This window comes from Chenopodium quinoa, unplaced genomic scaffold (genome assembly GCF_001683475.1).
Source record: "Chenopodium quinoa cultivar QQ74 unplaced genomic scaffold, ASM168347v1, whole genome shotgun sequence".
NCBI lineage: Eukaryota > Viridiplantae > Streptophyta > Magnoliopsida > Caryophyllales > Amaranthaceae > Chenopodium > Chenopodium quinoa.
Window position 1 is genome coordinate 746,447 of NW_018744187.1, and position 10,160 is coordinate 756,606.

Genomic DNA, 10,160 nt, shown 5'->3' on the forward strand with positions numbered 1-10,160 from the left:
AGAGATTATTGAAAATTATGATTTTATATATATATATATATATATATATATATATATATATACATACATACATATATATATATATATGTATATAATAAATAAATTAAGTAAATGATGACACATGAATAGAGTAAAATATTTTAACTAACCATATATTGAAAACTTCAATCTAATTACTCTACACATTTTATGCAATAAAATTAAAATAAAAACTGCTACTACTCACTATAAATATATCTTTTAAAAGTTGATTACGGAATACTAATTATCCTAAAGTAATATAAAATCAACTAAATTTTCATTTAATGCCGGTCAAAGTGTGTCAACAAAAATATAAGGACGAATGTATATGAGTTCGTATACGGGTACTAAGGGTCTGTTCTCATACATTGATATTCAATCCAATTCAGTTCAGTTCAGTTCCTAATTTCCTTCTCTTATAAAACATTCATTTCATTTCAGTTTAGTTTATTTCAGTTCAGCTGAGATCAGTCAATGAGAAAAGGCCCTAACCTTTTTTTTTCCAGACATATACGGGTACTAACCTAAGCTTATAATTTCATTTTCTTATATAAAATCTAATAGCTTCTAAATTTCTATTACTAAATATTTTTTTTTATAAAATAATTCAAAATAATAACCTTTACGCATTTGGTATAAATTAAAATTCAAGTTATTTTGTCTCAAATATTTTTTTTTTGATAAATTATTGTTAAATTAACAACCATTCTTTATTCCCCTCACAAAATAAAGAAAAAATCATTCTTTATAATTTTTGTTGCAAAGTTAATTATAATCGTGCATGGCACGAGACTTAACCTAGTTTGACATATATAATTGATTTTATAAAATCAAAAAACCAAAAAAGAGAAAATCACAATATTCCAAGTGTACGTCACGTATATATGAATTTTAACATTCTGCATTCATATCCCCTATTTTTATATTGATATTTTCTCGTATCCGTATCAATACCCGTGCTCATAAATATATGGGCACCCCAAGAGAGGTGGGCTTTGCGTTGGGCTTACTCCCCCAACACTCACCTTCATGATCATGTAATTGATTTGTAACTATAACCCGGAAATCTTCCCCAAAACCTACAACATTCTCTCTCCTCCTCCTTCGTGTTCCTCTTCTTCACCTCTAAAACATATTAGTCGTGGCCTTATTAAATCTCCATTCTTCCAAAGATCAACTTTCAAGCTCAAATTAATTTATATAAACACGAAATTTTCAATATGAATTTAATCTAATGCAAACAAATACTCATTTCTGTTGCATTTATTCAGTTGAATCATCCAATCTTTGTTCTTCAAATGCGTTCTCTTATGGATTTGAAAAGACTTTCCACCATTAAACCCACCTTCTTCTTCTCCTCCTTTCGCCGACCACTTCGCTCAGTTTCTCCGCCATTTTCACCGCCTCAAGATCAACCCCAGAAACTTGATGAGAGTTTTGTCAAGTGGGTTTCTTCTGTTTTGTCAAACCCATCTCTGGAATCTTCTAAATGTAAAGAAATTCTAACTCTTGTATCCCCTTCTCAATTTGATCGTGTTTTTACTGAAATTAAGTCATTGGTTCATCCGAAAACAGTGTTGCAATTCTTTTATTATGGGATTGATTCATGCAGGTATTCTTTTAGTGTTAAATCCTATTGCGAATTGATTCGTTTGCTTGTTGGGTCGAATTTTAGTGATTCTGCTAGGTTGTTGTTGATTCGTTTGATTGATGGGAAAGCTCCTACTGTTTTTGAGAAGTATAGTGATAGACATATTGAGATTGCTGTTGCATTGGTTGATTTGAATGGCGGGTTTGAGAAGTCGGTTGGGAATCGAACGTTTGATTTGTTGGTTCATGTTTATTGCACTCAGATTAAGAATGCCGGTTATGGGTTAGCTTTCGAGGTTTTTAAGGTGATGGCTGGGAGGGGAGCTTTTCCGTCTTTGAAGACGTGTAATTTCCTTTTGAGCTCGCTGGTTATGGCTGGCGAGGTTCAAAGAAGTTACGAGGCGTTTGAGATTATGCGGAGAGGAGTTGTGCCTGATGTTTATCTGTTTAGCACGGCTATTAATTCGTATTTCAAAGGTGGGAGGGTTAAGGATGGGATTGAGCTGTTTATGGAGATGGAGGAAGTAGGGATTTCACCTAATGTTGCGACTTACAACAATGTTATTCATGGACTTTGTAGGTGTGATGGTTTAGATGAGGCATTTCGATTTAAAGAGAGGATGGTAAGGAATGGTATGATGCCTGACGTTGTAACTTATGGAGGTCTTATTAATGGTTTAGTTAAGTTTGGGAAGTTTGACGAAGCGAATCACTTACTACAGGAAATGCCAGAGAAGGGTTTGGTTGCTAATGAAATTGTTTATAACTCATTGATTAATGGGTATTGTAGAGTAGGAAAAGTTGGGGAGGCATTGAGTTTAAAAGATTCTATGTTGTCAAGGGGGATTAGTCCAAATTCATCAACCTTTAATTCACTTCTTCATGGCTTTTGTCAGTGTAATATGGCAGAGCAGGCTCAATCTCTATTGCAGGAGATGTTGTATAGAGGGTTATCAGTACAGTTAGGGGCCTTTAATTCTGTCATCTGCTGTATTGGTATGAATGGCACATTGGATTCTGTTTTGTGTATCATTGAAGAGATGCTATCGAGAAACTTAAGGCCTAGTGATGGCCTGCTTACTACAATTATGGTTAGAAACTGTAAAGAGGGTAAACATGCACACGCTGTTAAATTCTGGTTTAGACTTGTGGAGAAAGGGTTTACACCAAATATAGTGACTTCAAACGCTTTAATTCATGGACTTTGTGAAGCTGGTATCATGCATGAGTCTGCTAGGCTTCTCAAGGAAATGATTAAAAGGGGTTTTAAATTGGATAGAATCACATACAATACCCTCATCTCAGGCTGTTGTAAAAATGGAAAATTGGAGGAAGCTTTTAATTTGAGAAATGAGATGGAAAAGCGTGGTATACAACCAGATATTCATGTGTACAACATTCTACTGCATGGACTGTGTAATGCCAATAAAATTATTGAAGCTATGAAGCTCTGGGAGGAGTGCAAAACAAGTGGTATGGTTGCAAATGTTCATACATATGCTGTTATGATCAATGGGTATGGCAAGGCTGGAAAGATTGAAGAGGCATTTAGACTTTTCGATAAGCTGCTTGCTCAGAAATTAGAGCTAAACTCGGTTGTTTATAATTCACTTATTTCTGCATATTGTAGAGCAAACAATATGGTCAACGCTTTTCAACTTCGTGATGACATGAAAGGCAAAGGCATTGCGCCAACTTCTGTCACATATTCCTGTCTTATAGATGGACTGGTCAACATTGGTAGTGTTGACCAAGCTAGGAACCTTCTTGAAGAAATGAGCAAGGAAGGTCTGAATCCTGATGTTTACTGCTTTACTGCCTTAATGGGTGGTTACTGTAAGCTTGGTCAGATGGATAAGGTGGAGGCTATCTTGCAAGAGATGTGCATGAATGGCATAATTCCAAATAAAATCACCTATACAATTATGATAGATGGGTACTCTAAAATGGGTGATGCCGAAAAGGCAGCTAAGCTTTTGGAGAAAATGATTCATGATGGAATCATTCCTGATAACGTTACATATAATGCTCTTACTAGTGGTTTGTGCAAGGATGGAAAGATGGGTGAAGCATTTACGGTGACTGATACTATGGCACAACAGGGAGTTCTTATGGATGATGTAACATATACAACCTTGATTCATGGGTTGGCACAACCAATGGCATTTAAAAACCAAGACTGATCAAGATGATTTCTGAAAATCTTAAATGGTTTGGCTCTTCATGGTGTCTTTAGCCCTAGCTGTGCATGTTCCTATATTGCGTTGAAAAGCATCTTTCTCAATAAGTTATCTATTGATAGTCCTGTTTTTTCACTTTATGCAGGTAGATCACTTGAGAGTTGAGAGAACAGTCTCATTGCTGTGTCTCTTGGCCCTGGCAAGCCTTCAATTAGTGAAGCTCTTTCTTGATTAAAAAATTTGTTGATGCGGTGAAAGGTGAATATACTTAAATTCTTGGAATATGTGTAGATTTGAGTTCTGTTATTAAGTAGTGTTTGTCTGGATCTGGATGATAGTAGCGGTAGTCAATTGTTTGACACCTATATGATTGGTTAGAATGTTATTAGGTGATGTCAATTGTAAATCTTGCTAAGTTACCCTCCTTTTAGAGAGAACAGTTTGGTGGTTTTAAAATTAAATTCAAATTTTATGGTGTAATTAATATTTGATTCCATTTTGCAGGTATTTGTGAAGAATACCTATTTTCCACACTCCCCAAAATCTTGCCTCAGGTACTTTATTTATTTTTAATTCTGTTTTTTATTTGATGTTTGATCCTACATCTATTGGTAAATAATATGCATCCATGCTGTTTCACATGGCCAATTTTTCAATATGTGTGAATTTTTCACAAGTATCTATTTATATTTTTGCATCAACTTTGTTTTTATGATTAACCGGGTATAATGAGTTGGGGCACATAAATTACAGTATTAGAAAGTTGAAGGAGTTGTGCTATATATCCCTTGATGTAACCATCAACCTCAGCTATTATGTCAAACATTCTGGCTTTACTCAACATGTTTCTTATTGTTTTCTCATGAATTTTCTTTCAAGGAGGGTTTTTGTTTGTAGTCTTTTATGTTTTTCTATAATTCTCGTTTTTTAAAGTACTATATATGAATAATTTGCTTAGGCATTTGACTATAAAAACTTCTAGATCTATGACAGGTTATATAATTAGGAGTGTGGTAGTACTGAATTTGAGACTGATTGTTCTGGGTTTATCCTTGGTAGATGGATCTAACACAAGGGTTGGAATGTTGGATAAAACTTTAGGGCTGCATGGTGTTAAGATAGGAAGATAGAAAGTGCTAATTTTAACAAAAATAATCTTACACTTCTATCCAAGTCAAGCAGTAACTTTTAACTGAAGGTTGGTCTTGTGTTTTTGCAGATGGAAGGCTCGTTCCAAAGCCTTTGTAACTGTTCTGAGAGATTTTGGTTCCGATTTTCTCTGCATACAGATTCTTTAGCTTCTCTGTGACAGCAGTAGTTTGTGTTTATCTTATATCTTATATATATGGCAACATGGAATAACTTCAATTCTCAAGCATCTATTTCCAGAGGAATGGCCAAAAGCGTGATGGATGTGGAATCTTTTACAAGCTGGCCAGGTACATGGTGCTGTCTGACTCCTATGTATTTTTCTACTAACCTTGATAATCAGGCTATTATTATTTTTGATTTCTGCTGTATACAAAGTTATAGTTTGTGAATTCCATACCGAGTTTCAGACTTTTGAAGCTTTGACTTATTAATGTTTTTAATTTATACCGAATAATATGATAGTGTATTGTTGTGGTCTAAGTGCTAAAAAAAATTGAGAGCGTTAAAAGTGTAAAGGTTGGAACAGGTTACGTTCATTTACGACCACCCAATTTTCATATAGTGGTAGATGTGATGTCAGGACCATGTTTTTTGTGTGTAAATGATGTCATACAATAAAAAAAACAAGAGATCATAAAGACTGTATTTTATTCATTCACTTGTTAATTACTTGTAAGCTCAATACTGATTGTTGTTATATAGATGATTAAGCTAGTTGTGGATCACATTTACACAAAATTTTGCCCTTTTTGGTCTCGTTCTTCTAATGGCACAAAATATGGTGTGAATTTATGACAACATAAATTAAGTATAGCAAAATCCATTTCCTTTTGTCCATATAATTATATATTAACCTAGCAACTACTGTGTTTTGGATAGAAAAGATAAAAAATGCTCTTACCCTAACCTTTGAGCAAAATAAATTCTGCCTTTTATGCTTTAAGATCTTTCTAGTGTTGCAGCATTTCTGGTATACCTACTTCGTAGCTTTACCATAGATTTTGGTGTACTCCAGTGCAGAGTTGGTCTTACAAGAAGATATTGAATGTACTGATTACTGATCTTGTGAAATCTATCAACAGTAACACAAATAGTAGTGTGATGAATAGTGCTATTCAGTGGCTGGAGGAAATGCAGAAGTTGAAGAAATCCAAGGTTATTATTTTTTCACGTCTCCTCTTTAATTATGATGTCCTCATGATATGCGATTTACTTTCCAGCTTTTATTCAAAATGTGTGGAGGGGCTGGAGACGCAAGGACTTTGAATTGCGTTATGTTATTGCAAAATCTTTATATATATATATATATATATATATATATATATATATATATATATATATATATATATATATTTTTTTTTTTTTTTTTTTTCTTTTTCCTAATCCTTCATATTTTCATGCTATCTCTATTTTTCCTATTGCAAACATGAAAGTCACAAGATATACTAAGGCTTTTTGCATATTTAAGATGTTGGCTGGCTCTTTTTTTGTGTGGCTATTTTCTTTTTAAGTTTTGAATGCTTTAGCTGGCTATTGCCCTGTAAATTCTATTTTATGTTGCATATTTTATTGCAAAGGTTAACATGTAACTTGCAGTCACTGTACTTTCGGTTTGCTGGTTAGTTATAAAAAATTGCAAATGAACAAAATCCTGAACAGCTCTGTATTCCTTGTTATCCCAGCTTTCTCCATCTTGTTAATGGATATAACTGTAACCTGGCATTGTGACCACCACACTGTCCAAAGTGACAGAAACAAGTCCCAATCCTGTGGTAGCAGTTGCTTTGTATATTCCTTCTAAATCTCCTACTCGTCTCTTCTAATGTCCCCTACTTTATCCCTCTAATTTTTCTTGTTTTATCATCTTGATTTCCATCTGAGATCCCTCTTGCTGTTCTGAACGTAAATGGATATTACTGTGATTCTCGCCCAAATGTTCTTGCACTTTATTATTACTCTGTATGTAATGTAAATGGAGAATTGAAGATGTGGAAACTTCTGTGGAGTATTATATTTTAGCTGTGGACTGGTTTTCATTGGATTCTTTCTCTTTCTAATATTCACCCACATAAGATATGTGAACCAATACTTCAGTCAATCAGTCATGGTTTATTAACTTTCATTTGACTGCTTGGTTGTGGATTCAGGTTCGACAGAGAAAAGTTCTGAAAAAGACCGTGGAAACCCTAATGTCACTAATGATCCTCGTGTAAGATTAAATCGTGATTGTGTTGGAACTATGGCTGCATATCGACTAAAGAATCTTTCTCAGCTTCTTCTTACTATTGTAAATACACAGTTATATTGGTAAGTTCTCTGCTTTAATTATTTTATTACTTTGGCTTATGTGTTCTGTACCTTGGTTGGCATTCTTACTTCCAAGAAAAGAAAAACCTTTGATGATCTGAATGGTTATCATCTATTCCAGGGATCCAAAATGGCCTGATGATAAAAGCTGGCTCAAGCTAAATATCTACTGTTGCTTTTAGACCAATTCAAAACTGTGAAAAATTTCTAATAGTGACCAGACTTCAACTCTATCTCAGGAGATCAGGTAGGATATATTACCTTTTCTACTTTTACTATAATTTAATGTATGTTCAATATTCCTTTACCATATCTTGTGCTATGGACTGCATCTTTTTCTGCTGAAAGATTTTTCCTCATACTTCCAACTTTTTTCCATGGCATATATAATTAGTTCTCTCATATATTATAGTCAAGATTTACTATATGATCTTTAAAAAAAAAAAAAAAAAAAAAAAAAAAGAATGATTTACTATATGATGGGTGCTGGCTATGTGCATGAATCTGTTTACATGCTAGGAAAGAAAATATACAATTTACTATAGTTTATAGACTTTTAACTCAGTCTATTTACATTGTCAATTAGCCAATCCTGAAGAGTGTAGATCCTAGAATCATGATATACTAATTTTTATAATCATTTTGCCATTTTTTTTTTTTTTTTTTTTTTGACAAAAGAACTTACAAACAAACAACAAAGAAACTAAAAACGGAAACAAAGTAAATCACGCCAACGCGCCTTCCCTGCCAAACAGTGAGCTTGAGCAACCATAGCTTGCCAAATTTCATACAGTATTTTGTTTACTTTAATTTTAATGGGAATACAGTTAGTACCTTGGGATTTCTGCCACTACTGCTTGGTTTAAGATCTAAAAGTTTACTCATTTTGTGTCTACAAGGTGTACAATTACCTAATCTCCGGCAGCTCTTCTTTGGAGTATACCGTTGAATGTCTTGATGAGTTGCCCATTCCTTTTAGCAGTGTCTATGTCTGCACAAGTGGAGAACTAGAATTCACCAACTGCACCCCTGGCTTTACAGGTACATTGGATTACATATCCATATCGCCCTCCTGTTGCATATGACCTGTGGAACAATGTATAATATTTATGGTATGGAACAATGTATAATATTTATGGGACAATAGTTCATATTTCTGGAACAATATAAATAATATTCGAATGAAATATTATATGAAACATCAATGATTTTTATGTATAAAACAATATCATTAGTATATGAAACAATAAATATATTTTATGGAACATAAGTAGTATAAAATGAAACATAAGGTATGTTTTTTGAAATATCAATAAGGTATAAGAAATCACAGTAAACCTAGTTCATATAGAGCCCAACTATATGAAACAAGCAATAATATATATGAAACATTAATATTATAAATTGAAACACTTGATATATTTTACGAAACATCATTAACGTACACCAACTACACTTAATGGATGGCTGAGATTAATTATCAATTTCCCATGCATTTTTTTGGGAACACGCATTTCAGTCATTGGTACATGCTTTTTAATTTTCTTGGGAACATGCATTTCAGTCATTGGTACATTTCACACATATGGTATGGAGTATAATATTTATGGGACAATAATTCAAATTTCTGAAACAATATAAATAATATTCGATGAAATATTATATGAAACATCAATGATTTCTATGTATAAAACAATATCATTAGTATATGAAACAACACATATATTTTATGGAACATAAGCACTATAAAATGAAACATAAGGTATATTTTTTGAAACATCAGATAAGGTATAAGAAATCACAGTACACCTAGTTCATATAGAGCCCAACTATATGAAACAAGCAATAATATATATGAAACATTAATATTATAAATTGAAACACTTGATATATTCTACGAAACATCATTAACGACGTACACTTCAACTACATTTTAACGTAACGTGTTTCAATGCAATAAATAATAAAAAGCATGTAATAATGAGAACTTTTGGCAGATTTTGTGTCCCAATGCACAAAAATTAAAAAAAAAAAATACAAACAATCATTACAATAAATGAAGGTGGCCCACGTGAATTCTCACTAATGAAACAATAAATCTGAACCATTCATCTAATAAAAATGAATGGTGTTAGATGAGTTCTCATTTTAAAATGGTTCTCACCTAAGCCATGGGTTTTCACATGATCCCATTTCTATATATATATATATATATATATATATATATATATATATATTGTACTCTGGATTCCTTTTCATTTCCTCATGTATATGTATACTTCCTCTGTTCTTTTTTACTTGACCTGTTTATTTTATCACGCTTGCCAATGCAAAACTTTGACGGTCAATAATTTTAATTTTCCATAATTGAAAAATATAAGTTATATATTATGATAGTTCTTATCGAGACGAATTCAAAATGATCCAACATGAATATGTTTTTCCTTACATATTATTCAGAAAACACGGTCAAAGGAGCGGTGGTGAATAGTATAAAAGTCAAAGCGGGTTAAGTAAAAAAGAAAGGAGGAAGTATATTACTCCCTCCGTTTCATAATGTTAGTCCCATATGGAATCAATCACATAAAATAAGAAAACAAATATATTTGGAATATAACATTAAAGTATAACAGATTTCATAATTAGTTTACCTTATTTAACTTTTTTTTTATTTATTTATTTTTTTTATTAGGAAAACACAAGTCACAATTGCATAATTTAAGGTAAAAATTTTCTTACTTAGAGTCATGTCATCAATCCACAATCAATTAATTCCAAAAAGAATCACGACTATTTCACCAAATGCCACTGAGTAATTATAAAATTCACTAAATGCCATCAAAGTTTTTAAAATTCACCAAATGCCACTGACAAACATCACAATGACACATCGTGCCACTAATAGCATAT

At 32.6% G+C, this 10,160-nt stretch overlaps 1 protein-coding gene across 3 annotated transcripts; it reads left to right on the top strand.

Annotated features, from left to right (window-relative positions):
- Positions 1 to 1,027: 1,027 nt before the first annotated feature.
- On the top strand, positions 1,028 to 8,480 carry LOC110694016 (pentatricopeptide repeat-containing protein At4g19440, chloroplastic-like). Of its 3 annotated transcripts, none has more exons than XM_021871174.1 (8): positions 1,028 to 3,822; positions 3,937 to 4,049; positions 4,296 to 4,345; positions 5,011 to 5,230; positions 5,959 to 6,098; positions 7,091 to 7,250; positions 7,372 to 7,497; positions 8,150 to 8,480. In XM_021871174.1, the coding sequence occupies exon 1, from the start codon at positions 1,320 to 1,322 to the stop codon at positions 3,792 to 3,794; it is 2,475 nt and encodes an 824-aa protein (XP_021726866.1). In that variant the 5' UTR covers positions 1,028 to 1,319; the 3' UTR covers positions 3,795 to 3,822; positions 3,937 to 4,049; positions 4,296 to 4,345; positions 5,011 to 5,230; positions 5,959 to 6,098; positions 7,091 to 7,250; positions 7,372 to 7,497; positions 8,150 to 8,480. The 3 variants fall into 3 exon arrangements, 2 of the variants coding, with proteins under 2 accessions (XP_021726866.1, XP_021726867.1); XM_021871175.1 differs by having other exon boundaries at positions 6,026 to 6,098; XR_002505718.1 differs by having other exon boundaries at positions 1,384 to 1,512.
- The last annotated feature ends 1,680 nt before the right edge of the window (positions 8,481 to 10,160 follow it).

Excerpts from the sequence above, each read along its gene's own strand:
- LOC110694016 (XM_021871174.1), top strand. The coding sequence starts at position 1,320 with ATGCGTTCTCTTATGGATTTGAAAAGACTTTCCACCATTAAACCCACC.